Below are 19,719 nucleotides of genomic sequence, written 5' to 3'. Positions count from 1 at the left end.
CTTTAAGTACACCACATATTTTATCATACATACACACTCCTTTGCGACTAAAGTGATCTTTTCCTTGTCGGTTGTTATAGTGGATAGTCAATACGATTATAAGCAGGCTAAATTTAGAACTGTTTGCTGTTTAAAAGGATTATTGGGTGGTGGGATTGCATTTGTCTCAGAAAATATGCGATTAAATTGAGGACCTAAAATGCCTTGCATTACAACGGCTTTTTCCTGAGTCTTTTTTTTTTAACACAATATTGCCATACCTTCTCATGGGCCGCTTTCCGTTGTAGGTAAACATTATCTTTCGAAACAAACGTTGAAATCATAGCGCTCGTATCACTATTACCTTTAAATGAAGATTTTTGCCTATTGGTAAGTTTGCAGATATGATTATTCAAAACGTCCGTATTTCGAAATCTCCACCTTCTGAACCACATCTAATAGAAGCCTATGTGTTTAGGGTCTGCATGACGTGTGTCCTGAATTTGATGAAGCCAGTACTAGTATAATATGAATTATGAAATAAAGATGGGAAAGGGTACGTCTATACATTTCTCGCACATGTATAGTCAGGATTTGAAGTTAGTCAGCTGAACACAAGGACTAAAATTACAATTTCTGGATTCCGAACCTCAAAAGATTATTATGTCATGCACATTTTAGTCTTGCAAATTGAACAAAAGAGATTAATGAAGAAAAAAATATTTCAGGGCCAATATCAAACGAATTCAAATGGACATATTTGACCAGCCGATTCATCCCTTTTAGACCAATTCTACTCTAGTCTGGTATAGACAATTTATTCTTCAAAACTTCGTGTGGGTGGTTGCTTGTGTGTGCTCCAATGTGTGTGTTCTGTTAACCCTATCTAGACCGGGCTTTTTTGAGACTTCTTGGACCGGGGGTGGGGGCTCTTTCGGCCCCCCCCCCCTCATAACTTCGGAACGGGATGTTGTATCATCACCAAATTTGCAGGGAGTGATGAACACGTAAAGTTTTATAATTTTTGTAATTTTTGTGACGTTATGACGTAATATGACGTAATTATGACGTCATCGATGTGATTTTATTGGCTAAATAGGGAATTTCCATAATATCTAAAGGTATTACACAAAATAGTGCGTATTATTGATTTTAAGGTACACCATGACATTTGACTTCAGTGGTGACTACGTTGACGTAAAAATGAAGTCGACGAATGACGTCATGAGTTGTTAGCGAACCCCTGGGATCCGCCATCTTGGATCGGCCATTTTGAAATTTTCGAAAATACATTTTTCCACTTATGACCCCAAATAACAATCAAAATAGATTTAAAACATTAATCTGAATGTTTCTGGTTAAGAAAATTCCAGGTTGTGGTGAATTTGAAGGGGAAAAGCCCGTTTATACCGACAATAAAGATCTTGTCCGCCATCTTGGATTTTGAGCGATGACGTCATCAAGTTAGCATAATTTATGAATATTAAATTATGAAAGTTACATTAAATTACATACGATGTTAGACATGTAGGAAAGTAGTGTGTTTTGAGCAAGATAACATTGGAAACAACTATGTTAAAATCGAAATAAGTGAAATTTGCATAAAATGCCTCTTCAGAAACCCGTTGCCATGGCAACACGAAAAATGATAAACTTAAACTTTTAACATAATATTGCTGCCAACTAAATTTTAGGAAAAGTCACCAAGTTTGGTTGTCTTACTATACGTCGTTTGGCAGTTATACGATGTCAAAGTTGGCGCGGGCACTTTTAGCCCCCCCCCCCGGTCTAGATAGGGTTAAAAGGATATTAAAATCTCACCTCTAAGAAATAAAATTATTTGAATTCAGGCCTGGTGTTTTTATCTTTTTATCCAGTCACTGATTGATTGATTCATTCACTCATTCAATTAATCAGTCATTCATTCAATCAGTCATTAATCTCATGATCAGTCATTAATATCCGTCAGTTTATTCATTCATTCATTCATTTATCAAAACAATACAATGAATAGTGTAATTGAAACTTGGAATGTTCACAGTTGCCGCCTATCTTTAGCATTTCTTCACTGTTATAACAAATCAAAACGGTTCCAATGAAAATCTAAGCCGGTCTAGTGTAATAGCAGATGTGTCAGCGACGCCACCTTGCGTGTATGGGTCGCATGACACCAATTGGATTAAATGTCTCTCGGTGGAGAGTATGGAGTACCGTCGTTGACTGTGGTTTTAACAATTGGGCGTATAAATGTACTGGACCTCACGTTATGGCGAAATCTCACAGGAAATGACGTGAATCAGACTGATGACGTCGGCAAGTTGTTTGATCTATGTAGAGAGGGCAAGATATAGCACCCTCGGCTGATTTGTCACTAGTTCAAGAAATCGCCAGTAGGTAGAAAATAGAATCTTATATCCCTTGTGAAATCAACAAACAAGTTTTTGACTGACAATTGACGATAATGAAAATACACGCTTCCTTTACGAAATAAAGCACATCTGCGCCATTCTATGCATACCTTACTTGTAGAATGTACGTACTAGTATGTACATTGTAATGCAAACACGGTACTACAGTAAGAGCTTTGTCGCTAGTTGTAGTTTCGACATAGCTTTTGCTGCATGATACACACGTATTGTATACCTGGCTATCTTTGTTTTATTTTAAAAAGAACAAGGAGGTTTAATCTTATAAATCTACTTGAAAAAGCCCATTATGAGAAATCATCTTATCCAGTTATCAATCAAAAGAATTATTATCACAATGCAGGGAAGAATAAGATTGGACGGACAAAGCTGTTTGGTAAGTCTGACTATTTATATCTATATCAATCTTGTAATATCAAAACGGTGCATCATATCATATCGTATCTATTCACAACAAAAAAGACTGTGACATGTTTCCTCAAACGCCTTTTATTCAGCAGAATGTGAATTTCCGCTGGATTTCCTTGTCAGCGTTGTGTTCAGGCCTATGGCTGACTGCAGCGCCATCGTGCGGATGGAATGTTTAGGACACCATCACAGGCCCGATGTCCAGAAGAGGGGAACTCCCCTCCCCACTGCAGCCTCCTTGCCATGCCAAGGTAATCGGCTCAGCTTCGGGGTGGTTAAAGCTACAGTGGAAAATAACAAAATGTCATTCTAACGGAAACCCAATCAATAGTAGGGCCCGGATATTTTGAATTTTTAAAGTCTATGTATTTCCATTTCTATACATGGTTAGTTCAAATTAACAACACCATCACAATGTATAGCGACGTTCATGATGCAAAAATACGCTGTCTTTGTGATGTGAGAACTCACTGAAAATCGTCGCCGGGGTTTTTGTAGGCTCGCGAAACTAAGGGGATCATCGTACGGCACGATTTTGCGCGGTTTTGAAATGTTCAAAGTATGAAGTTACTACGAAAAATGTGCTAAACAATGTAAGTAAATGTCACTACCATAAAGATTTCAGCAATATTTCATTTCATATTTTGGGGCACTACTATTGCTTTGGTTGCCTTTACATTAAATGCATTGAACATGCTCATTTCTTAAATGCATTGTTTTTATCCCCTTGATAAGCTGTAATTCGACACTTCATATTGTTCACCAAACCCTTCCCTACCGCTATGCACTTCTACTAATAATAACCTTTTGTTTGTAATTGTACGTGTTTGGACATATCACCGGATTCTACGCGTCCACGGTAACAAGTGGACAACATCACATATAGATAGTCACTAAACAACACGGAAAGCTATAGATGCGATTTGGATTTAATTAGAAAAAACACTGCAGTACTTACGCAGAAAGGCAGGCGGCGCTGTTGAGGAAGCAGGAGTTGCTGTAGGTCTGGCCGTTGCTGCCGCAGACCGGGGCGTACTGGAGAGTACAGAACATCGGGCAGCCTGATTCGTTAGTGAACTGACGTTTCTCGGTCTTCCTACCGCACGCGCCCTGGTGTGCAGCGGTCAAGGGCTTGAAGTCGGGTTCATTGGAGAACCTTGGAGAGATAAGAAAAAGCTCCATTGGAAATCAGTCACAAATTTAACTGAAGGGACCATCCTAAATATTGATGAATAAATAAATAAATACATAGAAATACATCAAGAATATGTAGGGTACCTTCGGTTGTCATGTCGAAACCCACGCAAGTGCTACTTAGTATAGTGCGATGGCATGCAAACGCGTAAAAACTCCGCGGGCGGTAAGGAAACTTACGTGTGCATTATTTCCTAATATCATGGTCACCCTACATGTATATACAGCACCTGATACATCATGAAGTAAACCAACCAACCAACGAACGAACAAAAAAAAAAAAAACCTCCCACCAACAAAAAAAAACAACCTCCGACCAACAACCAACCAACCAGTTAATTTACTAAAAAAACAGAACGCTGGTGCTCACTGTTCGGCTTGCAGGCAGGCGTGAACGTTCAAGTCACAAGTGTTACTGTATGTCTGTCCGTCAGACCCGCACACAGGCATGAAGATCAGCGGGCAGAAGGTCTGACAGCCGGCCTGCCTATCCGCCAGCGACTTCGCCTGGGAGCCTGCAACGAGGTTATGAATAATTAATAACGAGGATTAAGAACGAGAGAGGGGATCCGGATATTAGGTAAGCAGAGTGAAGGAGGGGGAAGAAAAGAGTCGGAGAGTGTACATGTGACGTCATCGATGTATCCACCGCCATGTTGGTGTCCATATCTGCATGTCAGCAATCCATACCTCAAACCTTTGCAGAGATTTAGATAAACAGTATTTTGATCCTCTGAAATAACCACAATGAAGGTCCAAAACCCGAAGCAAAAGATCATTTCAATGCTTACCGTTGATGAAACACAAAATATTGTATGCAAGCCTGAGCTACGGTTCCTTGAAATGCAACCAGCATGCGCCCATCTTCGCAGAAATTTTAGAAATGTCGTCACGAAAAACTTTTTTGTTTTCTTTGCATGGCTGGTTAAGCTTTTTTCGAGCGCAGACGACCACATTCACATACAATCACAAACTAATGGCGTTCGTGGGATAGCCTTGCACGTATCCTACAAAATTCAGCTGTCTTGTTACCGAAAAGGCAGTCTTAGATCGTTGAAGGCGGTTGGTTGTCACATCAAAATCGTACGACAACCCACGATGAATGTGGTCACATCTTTATGTTTTACGCAACAAGTTTGGTAAATTAAGTACAAAGTATAGTTAAGTATTTGTGCTACATATACTTCAGGTTTGCTATGTTAATTTAACGATTACGGAGTCTTTTTATGAATATGAGTTGGTATTGACTTTTTCTTTTTATTTGAGTTGAATGTGTGATAGTTGTGAGCTGATTTGTTGAAAAAGAGAGAACGCTATGATTTTTGCTCAGAACATCTGCTTGGAAACTAGCAGGAGAATACACCCCTCCCTCAAAATGGTCACACCCAACATTAACGACAAAAAAACACCCCTCCCGATAATATGGTAACATCCAACATGTCGACCCCGTGACGTCACAATTCGTCACAATTCAAGATGGTGGCCGCCACACAAGCCAATGGATTCAACAAAGGTTTTGCTAGGCAAACTTGCAACTGCGTAAGACCGTACTGCAAGGCTTGATCCACTTACGTCAGGATGAACTCTGCTCTATGCAAATCATCATTATAATAATTAGTACCACCTGACTGTGTGTATTCTCTATCTTTGTACGCTAACGGTTATCAGGGTGCATCTGACCCAAAGGTCCGTGCCCTTAAGTGCGTGAGAAACATACCATCTGCTTACTACCTTCTCGCTATGACGTACCATTGTAGTCATGCCATGTACCATATGGATACGCTGTATTATGTATACACTTTATATATTTCCTTTGCATCGATATGTAACAACTACAGATTTGTTCTACTTCCTTCCAGTAAATGACAAATGAGCAGTTTATCATCCTAACATTCCAGGTAAGTTAAAAGTTATAGATTGGCTAGGATGACCTGTAGCATGCCACATCACTGCCACCATATGGGCAACGTGAAAAAGGCAAAAAAAAATTTCGTGTGTGTTTCTCAAGCCTTTTCCAGACCGTATACGCGTAATGTGCTGCAGTTTTTAAAAACCTTATTCATAAATTTATTAACAGTAACGCTAAGAGGACGCTTCTGCAAACTGTGGTCGAGACCATAGATCATAAAATATTGTTTAAGATGTATTTCCGCCCACCCCCACACACCACTTGAGTTAAAAATTAGAAGCCTTTTATCTGATTGAATATTTTTGATCACACGTTGCAGCAAAATTATGAAGAATATTACGACTCCTAATCAAGTCAAACAATGAAAACGTATGGAATGAAAATGTAGTAGGAATGTTATTTTACCTGCTATCAGGGTAGTGATGACGAAACACACAATAAGCATGGTGATGGACGCTTCTCGAAGAGACAAAGGGGATTAAACTATGTGAACTTGGTCTTTCTCAACAATGGAGTGTGTAAATGAACGTTCTGCACTATATTTTATACCCCATTTATACCGGAAGTGACGTCACCCATGACAATGTCAATATCTTGTTTGTTCTCGACATGATGGTGAAGTAAAACGCAAGGCCACTTTCATTGAACGCAAACAACGCATCTGTGACTTTTTTTGCTGTAACAGCTTTTCTTACTTACATGTAAGTGTAACCTTGAAGTATATGACCTGAGTTTGCTGAAGACAAGGACCGATTTAAAGTACGATTTCTGAATGCCGAGCCCTCAAAAGACAATTATGTTATGCATATTACAGCATAAGAGATTGAACAAAATAGATTCATACATTCTTTCGATATCATGAGGGTCAATATTAACCCAATCAATTGTTACTATAATTTCTAGTCTGGTAGAGACATGTTAAATTTTCAACATTTCGTCCTCTAGGCAATTTCTCTCACTTAAAAGAATTCCAAAAGCTCACTTCTCCTAAGCTTCGAAGTAATATGTCCTAATGCACGTCGAGTGTCTTCATTTATTCATTCATTCATTCATCCATCCATCCATCCATCTATCCATCCATCCATTCATTCATTCATTCATTCATTCATTCATTCATCCATCCATTCATCCATCTATCCATCCATTCATCTATCCATTCATTCTTCATTCAATCATACATTCATTCATTCAATCATCAAAACGATCATAGATACTAAACATAAAACTCAAAGGACACACAGTTGCCTTTTATTTTTAACAATTCTTTATTGTTAGAAGGACTCAAAAGGTTTCAATTAAAATGCATGACTCTCTAGTGTAATAGGAGATGTGTCAGCGACGCCGCCTTGTGGTTCTGGCTCGCATGACATCGTTGGGATTCATCCCTTTAGGAGCACATGCCCTGGTGAGCGAAGGTGATGGGCTCAGCCTCTGGGTTGTTGAAGCTAAAAGAAATGAATATATGTTGTACAGGTCAGAACATTGTTTGCAAGGAATTATTGTGTAATTTTTAACCCAAAAGCGCCACCTTGCGGATCCAATGTTAGGGCACCATCACAGGCCAAATGATTGGGATTAAGATCTGCCGTAAGAATAACTGGAATACATGAATGGACTTAAAGTAAATTTCAGCTCGATCAGTAATACAAAAAAGCTCCGCCTCTGAGGTTTCGCCAAAAAAGAAGACGGAGAGAAAACAAGAAGAGAGCATTTGTAGCACTTGTGGAGGCAATTTCAATTTTTTAAAAATCTCACTGCAGTACTTACGCAGTCATGCAGGCGGCGCTGTTGAGGTGGCAGGAGTTGCTGTAGGTCTGGCCGTTGCTGCCGCAAACCGGGTCGAACTGGAAGGTGCAGAACATGGCGCAGTTGTTGACGGCGTTGAGCTGGCGCTTCCTGCTGCACATACCCTGGTGGGCGAGGGTCAGGGGCTCGTAGTCGGCCTCGTTGGAGAACCTGTGAGGATAAAACTAGGAGTTATAAGTTGAACAAGCCAGTGTCTTACTTTCAACAGCTTATTTCCAGCAGTCGGTTTTTCTAGTTATTTTACATATTAAGTACTGCTTAGTTCTGCCAGTTCATTCTAGCGACGCTGAAGAAGAGTGATAGATGTCACTCGAATGTCCAGAAGTAATATCCGTCATTTATCATGTAGTAGAGATTGATTTGTATATTAGTATTGTTTACCTGGATGTATAACCTTCATCAACGTACAAATAGAGAAATATTATGCGCTACCTCAATTTATGCGCTACCTGAATACAAGATAATTACTTAAAGCCAGCCAAAGCATTTTATGAGTCTTGAAACTTGAATAACAAAACTCCAGTTTCTAGTCATTCCTACACATAGTTTCAATAACACTATACCATTACATATCGACACTAAAGAAGCAAAGATACGATGTCGTTGTGTGGTGAGAACTGACAGAAAATCCAAGCCCTAATAGACTGAACCTGTTATCCAATGAGAGAGTGACTGTATGTCCGTCAAATATTTGCATTTTTATGTTTCAATTTTGCATTTCTACGTTTTGGCGGAGGTGGGCGAGGCTATGGTATCTACAGTATTTACAGTAGGCGCGTGAAACTATAAGATCACCATGTAGATTATCATTGTGCCGTTTTTGAGCACTTTTGATAAGAAATCCGAGCGCAAATGTGCGGCAGTGGCATTGAGTGTCAATTTCAGAAAGATTACAGCAACTAGAATATTTCCAGTTTTCAAGTCTCATAAAATGCTCTGGATGCCTTTAAAACTTTCTCTCTTTTTTTTCAGAAATGAGGATCTTTGGTACTCACTGCGCGGCCAGATTACAGGCCCCCACGTTAAGGTGGCACTCGTTACTGTAGGTCTGTCCGTTAGACCCGCACACAGGCATGAACACAAACGGGCAGAACGTCTGACAGCCAGTCTGACGGTCAACCAGAGAGTGCGCCTGGGAGCCTGGAACGAGGTAAGTTGTGCGAAATGTTATTGTACAGTTGTGGTTATGCTATGCTGATTAGCCGTTATGGTAGTTCGTTTTCCTTAAAACTGAGGAGAGACAGAGAGAATAAAAAATGAAAAAAGAGAAGCAAATATAGAGAAATTAGGAGGGAGAGATAGAAAGGGGAAGAAAAGAGAGAAAGACGAAAGAAAGACCGATGAAAAAAGATGAAAAAGAGATGAATGGGTAAAGAGAAGTATTTGGAGTTGTAAATGTAGCTTATGACATGCATAATGTGTTTGCAACGGTGTAGGGTAAATATTAAGTTCATTAATTATGGTTGTCCGTCTTATCCCTAATACAATGCATACGCTGCATAGACATCGATGTTTATCAAGTAATTGTAAAAGTATTATCTCATTATGCTACGGTAAGCAAATGTTAGCTTTTCGTTCAAAGCTATCACAATACAACATGGGACGAAATGCTGCCATGTCTGTATTACCTGTAGCATTGCCGGTATAACACTTTGTACATAGAAACATTAAATAAGATAATCACTACTTATTGTGACTAATTTGTTTGCAGAATGTAAACATAACAACGGATGAGTTCTGTGGCACCAAGGCTCCTACGTGAGAAACCTACCATCTTGACCGTTCTTTATTGATGCAACTCAATTTTGTAGCCTAGTGACAAGGTGCATGTGCTATCTACGGTATAAGAATTTTCCTAACGGCTTGCTTAAGGCAAGGCCACACCGGTACCTGGCAAATGAGACTACCTTTCCGGCACAGGAAGTTCATGATTTGAAAAATTTTCCAGCTTTTAGTACCAAATTGACTAAATTTTTTGTGATAATTCACTTTTATAGTCTATTAGAGTATATATTTATCCTCGCTATACTGGAAGATTTAAAACAGGTTCATATGTCCATCTGTGTATTGTTACAATATTTGTCTTTTCAGAATTGCTTCAGAAAATATTTTAATCGTCCCGTAGATGTATATAATCGTAAACGTGGCAAAGTTTTGTTTTGACGAAGGTTCGTCTGAAAAGGCGCTAAACTCCTCCCTTCGTCAAAGCTCTCAGTAACAACGACTTTTGCCGAGAAACTTTATGGAAATATGCTAATTTGAAGAAATATAGCTGCTTTATTTAAGTACAGAATTTGTTTCATATTGAATCTCCAAATTGCGTAGCTGAGCTCGACCGGCCACGAGTCTAAAAGCAGCCTAAAACAATCAATACAAAATTGGACAATTGTATTAATAATAAAACAAAGCATGAGAAATGATATCAGATCTTACCAGCCACCAGGACTGCCACGATCAGGTATTGAAGGAAAGCCATCGCTTCTTTAAGATGATGGGATGTCGTTCCTCGAGTTGAGTCACAAGAAGAGTTGTCTCAAGAGATGTTTTTTCACCTAATGATTCGCCAGTAGGCGCGCGGTGGCAATTTATACTCTGTGCTATCACACTGAGTCATCAGTAAGCAAACTGACCTCATCCGGTCCGATATAGCTCGTCTATTTACCAACTGATTGAGTGTTATTGAAAGTTTGAATGACATTTTCATGAAGCTAATTGTTTTGTCATTGATAGGGCAGGAGTTAGGATATGAGTTCATGTGTGGTGTCAGCGCCGTTATTTGAAGTCAACGAGCCCTTGACATGTTATATTTTATAACGGCGGTGATGCATTGCGTTTAGCAGCTGTCGTTGCACATATCGTTATTCAAAGATACCAACTAGAACGTTTTGCAAACTTTCTCAGCCATAAATTGTGATAATTACATACATTCTGCCACGTACACAAAAAAGTGAGAAGAAGCCATACCTACATACCTATACGGTAGTTTAATGTGATACTATAGATGTTTTTGCTGTTTTCTTTGTATATATATATATATATAGTACTTTGTTTCACTCTCTCTCTCTCTCTCTCACACACACACACACACACACACACACACACAAACACACACACACACACACCACACACACACAGACACAGACACATATGTACTTAGCAAAATGTGACATAAATGTATAATTATGAGGATTGATTCATTTTGCATGGACATTCATATTTTATACTTGTTTTATACATACTTAACATTTCCAAAACAAATAGGCAAAAAATGACCTTTTTTTACAAAACGGATGATTTTGCTTAGACAGCCAGAACTACTTGTTATTGTACATTATGCAAATTCAAAATGGGGAATTGAACATCGGTACTTGTGACTGTGTTTTTGACGTTAACGTTACCTAGTACCTCTTTTACTTACAAAACGTTATCGGGCAATATGGACGTAGCTTCTATGGTAAAGCATACGAGAAGGGGCAGACAATAGCTATGCCTTCTGGTTTTGAAGAATAATTTTACCTTTTTCATTTTAATGGTTGAATTCGGTATAGATGATCTTTCAGAACTTCATTAAGTTTTTGAAGTATTTATGACGATCTATCGTGCACTGTGAGTATCCACCAGATGTTCACATTTTCGTATCTCATTTTTTATTAGATTTTTCGGGTGAATATTACGAGAAAATAGAATTGTTTGCACTGTTATCCGTGACATTCATTACAAGTTCGGTTGACATTTGAATAAGATAAGTACCTGTTGACAGACAACTTAGCACTTTGTGTAGTTGTCATTGGCGTTATCATGTTTGTATATTACATAAGCGAACAGGTGTTGCTTAATCATAGGTTTTGCAGATTATTAGAAAAAAAGTCAGCGTTTTGTTGAAAATTCGTAAAATGGCAACGGATGAGTCCCAGTGTAGATGTGAACGCATACCGAAGACATTTTACCCGAAAAACATTTAAATGGACCGTTACAATTGCAAATGACTATCTAAAAGTAGTACAATGCTCATGACCCAACACTGGTTATGTATCTTTGGGAAATTGGGCAAATTTTATTAATCAAGTCAGAAAAATATCACTCGAATTCCAAAATCAGCGCGTATCATAGATATACTACAAGACGTTGTATTCCGTATCGCCAAAAGGCAACGTCCAATTTTTGACAGTCCAAATCATTCGATGGAAGCCCATGCAACACAACTTCGAGGCCTGGACAATACCATAAAAAATAGGCCGGTCCGGAACATCCGTATAGGACGTTTTAGGCCCAGGTATGACATGAAATTGATATGATAAAGGTTAGACATCCAACCAAGTACATAACATACAACTGGGCAACAGGACAAGGTCAGACGTTTCAGACAGCATCCCTGAACTGTGAAGTGCATTTGAGTCTCTGAAGACCACCATCAACTTATTCTGAGACTAATTCACAATTCACTTATGAAACACATACAGCAGATGCTGTCTGCAACGTCTAATTTCCTAAGTATACTGTCAATGCATTTAAGTTCACGTGGTTTTTATTTCGCGCTAAGGCGAAAATGGAGTGTTCACGGTGGTTTTAAGTTTGCGGGAGCGCTCTAGTCGCATACTGCTACAGTATTGGACAATATTGTTCGCGGTGGTTTTAAGTTCGCGGTGAAACGGTCGCCGAGAAAACCGCGAACATAAAGCCACCGCGAACATTTCTGCATTTACAGTACTTCTATTATCATACAGTTTGTCCGTTTGTATTGCATGGCTAGTGATAAGCCCCCTATAGCTAGGCGTGACACACCAGTTTTGTATACAATATGTACAAGCTGATAAATAGACTGATAGTCCTTTCCCGATAGCACATCTTATCTGAACCGGTGGGGGATCGAACCCAGAACCTCTGGATCCTGAGTCTATCATCCTAGCTGCAAAACCACATAATGCCACGACCCTTATCATGTATTATTGCAATAAGAAAAGCTTGATATGACAGTTCTGTTTTTCTGACACGTAAAACCGTACTGCACATTGACAATCGATACGTTAAAACCAATTGGATTACAAACTTAAACTTTCCAGCTGTAAAGTCACATAGTCTCTACTAGACTAGCTACGGTTATAGAGAGAATGCCAAGGGTGTTTGGCCACCGTAAAGTTTCATTTGCAGATAGAGATGTTAACCTTACCACGCTCCTAGTACTCTCCAAGCAGAGGGGTGGGTCCGGTTGGATTTGACGTGTTTTAGACGTTTTTGTAAGGCTTTCTACTTTGGCATGTTTTTTTTTTTTCTTTCTCCAACCACAGAGACAACAAAAAAACATGACGAAGTAGAAACGCGACGAAAACGCCTGAAAATACGTCAAAAACCAGCCGGACCCACTCCACTCTTCCGAGAGTATCTCCTAGACTCCCTCTCTCACAGACGAAACATTGCCTCCCTGTCTCTATTTTATAGATACTTCCACGGCCAGTGTTCCGATAAACTTTCACTACTTGTCCCACCACAAAGAATTTTTCAGCGTACTACCAGGTTCTCCTTTTTATTCACTATACTGTACAACTCCCAGCCTCTAAGTCATTCTACAGTAACAGCTTTTCTCCACGAACTGCAAAACTCTGGAATTCCCTCCCAGCCCACTGCTTTTCCCCCGAATACAACCTGCAAACCTTCAAATCAGACACACACCGCAGTCTCTCACCTATGCCACATTAGTTCAATTAGTTCAATGCCGAAAAGTGGCCTCTTACGGCCTTGCATTGAGCGAGATCGTTAAAAAAAGTTGTTCCCTTTTTTGTTGCCGAATTCATGATCCATATCCCCGTAGGAAGGCCTGGTGTTTCCCAGTGTTCCCCAGTCACCGGTGTTTCCCAGTGATTGTGCAACACCCGACCCGCTACAGGTGTTAGCCACACACGCGGCTATCACCAAATGTCACCACGACTACTTCCGAACGGTTCCGATGTCATATTTACCCCCGGACAAATCAAACGATACAGGCCGCGTTGGGTTGACACAGCGCGGGGGCGTGGGGTCGGTCGACCGCTCGTACAGATAACGTTTAATTGATTGCTTATAAATAACACCATGCAAACTTTTCTGATAGTACATTTAGTCTATGCTTAATGAAAAAGTAGTAATAATAAGGTAATTGTGGCGTCGTGTGGTGCAAGTGGTAGAGCGCGCGGCTGTCAAAAATGGGACCCGGGATCTAATCTCAGGCTATGCCCAGAGACATGTCCGAACTTGCGCCCCGACGTTGTGCCCTTGGGAAACGACTTTCCTCACTTCACTCAGGTGTAAATGAGAACCTAGCTCATATAGGGTAAGGGACGTCCCTCGGATAGGACGTTAAAATGGAGGTCCCGCGTTTGAGGGGAGTCACACCTTAAGCACGTAAAAGAACCCACCACATCTTTCGAAAAAGAGTAGGGGCATGCCCCGGTGTGAGTGGATCAAAACATTCCGGCCTAAATGGGGTAGGGAATTTCCCTTCGTAACCCCTGCTTCTCCTAATGGGTCAGTGAAGTCATGCTTGTCTCGAGCATTGATGTTTCTGACCTATAGGGCGAAGAGATGCTGCTACAGTAAGAATTAGTTCAGTGCTTTGATGAGTGGCCCCCTACGGCCTTGCACTGAGCGAGTTCGTTAAAAAAAAAAGACCCAAAAAAAAGAGAGAGAACGCCAAGTTAGAACTAGAATTAGTGGTGATGGTGGTGGGTTTAAATTGGAACACTAAATATGCATGTTATGACATAGAGTTACAAGTTGTTGGACTGATCAGAAAGTTGACGAAGCAAAACTACAAAGGATTCTTTTTTAGTGACGATACATTGAGAAGATGGTGACCAACATGGTAAAATTGCAAAACCAATATACCAGCAAGCACAAACACACATACATAGACACACACACAGACGCACACATACATGCACACTCAAATGTACATACAAAGACACCGGCCATACGAACATATACACAGGCACGTACACACATACACAAACACAAACATACATACATACACACACACACACACACACACACACACACACAAACACACACACACACACACACACACACACACACACACACACACACACACACACCATCTGTCCTGGTCCCTTTATTTTTCGATCCCTTTATGTCAGAAAGAATCTTCTGTCCAAAATGTTACACCTTTGTCATTCCATTTTTTCCTTCCATCGAGCTCCATCAGGCAAAATAGTCAATTGTATACCCTATCTAGTATAAGTTACGGTACTGTTTATGACTGCTAGGTGGCGCTTTTGACATGGCCGTCAATCTAGCCGACGCAGTTTCCGGCCTATGGAGATTTCTAAAGTTAAGGGAACACGAAGTCACCGACATCGGATAAAATCATAGTAGGGTACACTAGAGAAGCACTACAAACGTATATGTTGGGTCTATAATACAAAATTACTAAAGGTCCCAACATCTTGGAAAGCTTTGACGCTTCAAATAAAGGTACAAACAAAATCGGATACCTTTGAGTTATTGGAACAATCCAAAACCTGTGTCAAAATGGACTAAAATTTGCCGACTCGTTACATTTTAAACCCCTTTTTTTACGCTCAGCGGAGGTCATGTGAACTGCATTTGTCGACGCACAATATCAAACCGTTATAGTATCCAAGCGCCAATTTACGCCGAACGAATAAACATCATAATCCTACTCTTACAGTCTCAAAAATAACCTATATTCATATCATTAAGCACGGTTTCCGCCTCGCTGACGTGCACAGAAGAATAACTTTGGCTTTTCAAAATACTGTAACGCACTACTTTTTACCCGAGCTGCTATTGACCAACGGGGTCACGCGTAAAAACTGTGCTCTTCGACGTTGAATTCCTTGGTCACCGGTGTTACGCTGGTCCAACTATCGGCTCCAACATCCTGCCAACGTTAAATATCGACCACATTTCTCCACTATAATACTTGTTTGCCGTAATTCTAAGGACATGTAAGTCACAGCAAGAATCAAGGCAATCAAGGTAATTATAAGAAAATATTCAACAACTGCTTTATGTTGAGTTTTTTGGGGGGTTTTCAGTGGAGTTGACAAGTTGGTATATATGTGGCAGTACTCACCAAGGTGATGTACTGAGCTGTATTAATTATTCATTTTTCCAACCTTTGATACGGCGGATCCGGAGTTGTGAGCATAAGCAGTAACTTATCTGCGGTTATAAGTACAACAACCACACGTCACCTCAGCTCTACCAGTAAAAACCGATAAACCAGCCGGGTGCGGTTGCGTCAAGATGGCGGCGGAACTTTTCGCTGTTGAAATCATTAGCATGACTAAATCGCGCTCCTAGCGGCCGCCCCGGCGGATACCACCCCCTAGGCCTATAAGCTGTCATTGACTTCCGCGAGGTCAATGACACCCTACTGGATTCATTTGTTGGCTGGTCTTTGTACTGAATGGTATAAATTATTCATATATTCAACCTTGAATAGGGCGGGGCGCAAAAGAAGAAACACACAAGTGGTGAAGATGATAATACTGCGCATGCGCTGCTATGCCACTTCGCCACATGTTTTGAACAACAGTAATGCACATTCATATCATAGTATTATAAACATTTTCTGTGATCTTCGCGGCGTTTGCGGTAGGTGTTTGCGGGATATAAAACATTCCTGTAACGACACAGGTTAGCGTCGCTTTAGCTCTATATACTAGTGCTGCGTACCTAAACGTAACGTCAGGTACAGGTACCGGTACAGATACAGAGGTTTAGGTACAGTTCCGGACCTGTACCTGTACCTGAATAATTTGAAAAATTTACATTTGTTTTTCTGAACTTCGTCAATAATGGCAGAACCAACGGAATAAACTGTTTACAACTTGTCAGTATCTCTATTTAAAGAACATAACTAGGTTTTCTACCACCAAAACTCCCAACCTGTCTGAATGATCTGTTGCCTATTAGTTACGCTGTTCCAAGGTGTGACTTTGGTCACGTTTGGTGTTGCATGAGGTTATTAGGTTAGGTGATCAGTCACAAAATAAGCACATATTGATAGAAATTTATATCGGTACAGTACCGGTACTTCATGATTCGGTATTTTGGACCTGTACCTAATCATTTTTACGGTACAGTACCGGTACGCAGCACTACTATATACCAGTGGAGACTGACAAACCATCCACCTAGCCGGGGACATTTGTGGCAAGATGGTGGCAAACGTTAACATTGCGCCGCTGAAATAATCTGTTGGCTGAGCAGCATAAATTATTCAAATTTTCAACCTTGAATAGGGCGGGGTTGCAAACAGAAGAAGCAATAAAAGTGGTGAATATTAAGATACTGCATTGCTCTCCCATTTCATCTTATATTCTGGACAACAGCACTGCACATACATATCAGTATCCTCTGATCTTAGTGGCCTCAGCAAACCGTTTGCGGTATAGATTTCTGCGGTATATTCAACATTTCTGTAAAGACGCAACGTAACGTCGCCTCAGTTCTATCGGCGAAAACCGACAGACCATCCGCCCAGCCGGGCGCGGGTGTGGCGAGATGGCGGCAAAAAAATTCGCGGCTGGAATCGTCTGCTGGCTTATCTTTACCAAAGGTAAGGGCTGTGCCGATCGGTAGGTTTGTAGACAGACAGACCGTGATATACAATGAGGGGGAGGGGTTCTAAATCAAATGAGTTATCAGTTGAAAAGAAAATGTTGCGAGATTGTTAGCATTGTGTCACATGTGCCCGATGCAAAATTTTTGTAATCTCCAAGCAGATCTCCACGGTGCTAAAATCGTACAAGCTAGCCAGAGAAGCTCCAGTCAGCCAGGGAAGTTGTCAAAACTCCTTCTGCCAGTTGGATACGGTCTTTGCAACCGTTGGATCTGCTTGGAGATTACAATTTTTGAGGAAGGTTAGAACCAGTGAATTCAGATTCAGAGCATAGGCACGTCAGGATATGGTTATACAATGAGGTTTAGAATTTGTCGATTCATAATTTTTGTCACAGTTTGATGCTGTACGTCTTGGAATAGCCCACATTTTTTTCAGTTATGTGTGTCTGTGTGTGTTTGTGTGTTTGTGTTTGTGTGTGTGTGTATGTGTGTGTGTGTGTGTGTGTGTGTGTGTGTATGTATGTGTGTGTGTGTGTGTGTGTGTGTGTGTGTGTGAGTTTGTGTGTGTCTTTTTGCATTAGATGAAACAGGTAGCGTATAACCTCTTATAAAGTTATTTGTTGTGAATTCATATGAATCTTGGGGTTCTTATATGTAGCCCTTATCAGAGAGAGATAGAGACAAGTCCGTTTTTTTACATCCCAAGATATTCCTTGTAATACAATAGATGTTACAGTAACTTGTAAAATGTATTGATGTGACGTTCTTGTTGCCTTTCAAGACAGGTCATGTAAAAATGTCTACTCAGAAAAGACTAGTCTTACGTTGATGAAAAATGATTGTCTTCTTTTTTTCAGTTGAAAGGACTCAAGTCATAAAATGCGCATTGACTACGATTGTCACATAAGAAATTGTCAAATACTAATTTGATGCCAGGCGTTGTGTTTGGATTTCCTAGAACTGACTTTGGTTTACAGTTTTTCTTTTACATGTATTTGCTTTCTCTAAGCTATGCATTCCTTGTTTGTTTGTCCGTTTGTTGGTATGTTTGTTTGTTTGTTGCAACATTTTTGCATGGTACTGGGAGTAAACTCATTGAATATTCATCATAGGAGGCGACGGTTTTTGAGTTTATTCATATCCACGAGTAGCATAACAATACGAAATTTCATTGTGAGTTTGAACGCTATTAATAAAAGACTTAAATTGTGGCGATACATAACTGTACCCAGTGACAGGGTCGCTATGCTGTCCTTTCTGTCCTTTGGCATCCAGAATCACACAGACTTCATCTGAAAACAAAACATATCTCCGTAACAACGTTACAGCTATGTGATTGATGTAGATACGTGCCCGAATTGACAGACATTATGTTTGCTCGATTGAGTACAGGTGTGGCTGAGAATAACAATGTTGCCCTAAACCGTTTGAACATACCGCGGTGCTGCATACTCAATGCAAACATTTCAGTCGCTATTATTCTGCACTGATAAAAATTTCACCATAAACACAAATATATTGTATGAAAGTAGACCCGCCGTGCAATAAGCCGTATCTGAGGGCGTGGTGGTGTTCTTAAACACTGCAAGTTCCGCCTCATGATAAGACTTATAACATGACGGAGTCTTTTAGATACTACAACTGCTCCCCCCCCCCCCCCCCCGTGTTCTGGTAAAATTCCAGTAAACCCCTCCCCCTGCGATAAGCCACATCTCGGGGCGGGGGTGTCCTTAAACATTGCACGTACCCCCGCCTTGAGATTAGCTTATCTCAAGGCGGTTTTATTTTGGTTACATCGCAGATTACCCTGTCCTAACCTATATAATTATATGGTGGGGGGGGGGGCGTTCTTATTTACTGCTAGTACCACCTCCCTTGGAGAAAACGTATTTCAGTGTTGTTTTGAAAGTACTTCACCACCATTAACATTAAGCTGTGGGTTTGAGAGCTTTCTAGTTCACCCGCCACCCCCCACCCCCCACGCCCGTATGCACAGTGTGATATACAGCATTGCACTTTAGGGCGTTTGCTTGGAGATCTATTTGGACGTATCTTTACGGGTTGGCGCAATTAAACATATGTACCCTGGTGGAATTATGTTATTACAAGATGTTACCCCCGGCCTGAAATAAAGAGTTTATTAGGACACATGGTATTTTGATATACTGCAAGTAGACCCGTTTTGAGATTACTATATAAGCTTATTTGAGTTATATGAAGGTAGGGATTTTCTTATTCATTGCCGGTACCACCGGCACCGCACCGGGATGAAGCTCATCTCAGAGTGGGGAGTGGGTATAGCCGTAGTAGTTACCACTAGTTGGTAGTACGGTTCATCAAACTATAAAGCATCACTGATGAATCAACTGCACGCGTCATCTGGCGTCGCGGTGGCGTAGTGTTTGTCCCCAG

The 19,719-nt window shown here is 40.5% G+C and overlaps 2 protein-coding genes across 2 annotated transcripts; both read right to left on the bottom strand.

Moving 5' to 3' along the window:
• Nucleotides 1–2,876: 2,876 nt before the first annotated feature.
• LOC136424776 (thrombin inhibitor rhodniin-like) lies at nucleotides 2,877–4,537 on the bottom strand. Its single transcript, XM_066413432.1, has 3 exons — nucleotides 4,378–4,537; nucleotides 3,772–3,969; nucleotides 2,877–3,094 (listed from the first exon to the last, which is right to left on the bottom strand). The coding sequence occupies exons 1-3, from the start codon at nucleotides 4,455–4,457 to the stop codon at nucleotides 2,989–2,991; spliced, it is 384 nt and encodes a 127-aa protein (XP_066269529.1). The 5' UTR covers nucleotides 4,458–4,537; the 3' UTR covers nucleotides 2,877–2,988.
• A 2,620-nt stretch (nucleotides 4,538–7,157) lies between these two features.
• Nucleotides 7,158–10,290, bottom strand: LOC136424774 (thrombin inhibitor rhodniin-like). Its single transcript, XM_066413428.1, has 4 exons — nucleotides 10,156–10,290; nucleotides 8,718–8,862; nucleotides 7,684–7,872; nucleotides 7,158–7,361 (listed from the first exon to the last, which is right to left on the bottom strand). Exons 1-4 carry the CDS (start codon nucleotides 10,196–10,198, stop codon nucleotides 7,304–7,306), a joined length of 435 nt encoding a protein of 144 aa, XP_066269525.1. The 5' UTR covers nucleotides 10,199–10,290; the 3' UTR covers nucleotides 7,158–7,303.
• Between the last annotated feature and the right edge of the window lie 9,429 nt (nucleotides 10,291–19,719).

This window comes from Branchiostoma lanceolatum, chromosome 18, assembly GCF_035083965.1.
Source record: "Branchiostoma lanceolatum isolate klBraLanc5 chromosome 18, klBraLanc5.hap2, whole genome shotgun sequence".
Classification (NCBI taxonomy): Eukaryota; Metazoa; Chordata; class Leptocardii; order Amphioxiformes; family Branchiostomatidae; genus Branchiostoma; species Branchiostoma lanceolatum.
Note: the sequence above shows the minus strand (reverse complement) of the source record. Positions and strands in the feature narration are given on the sequence as shown.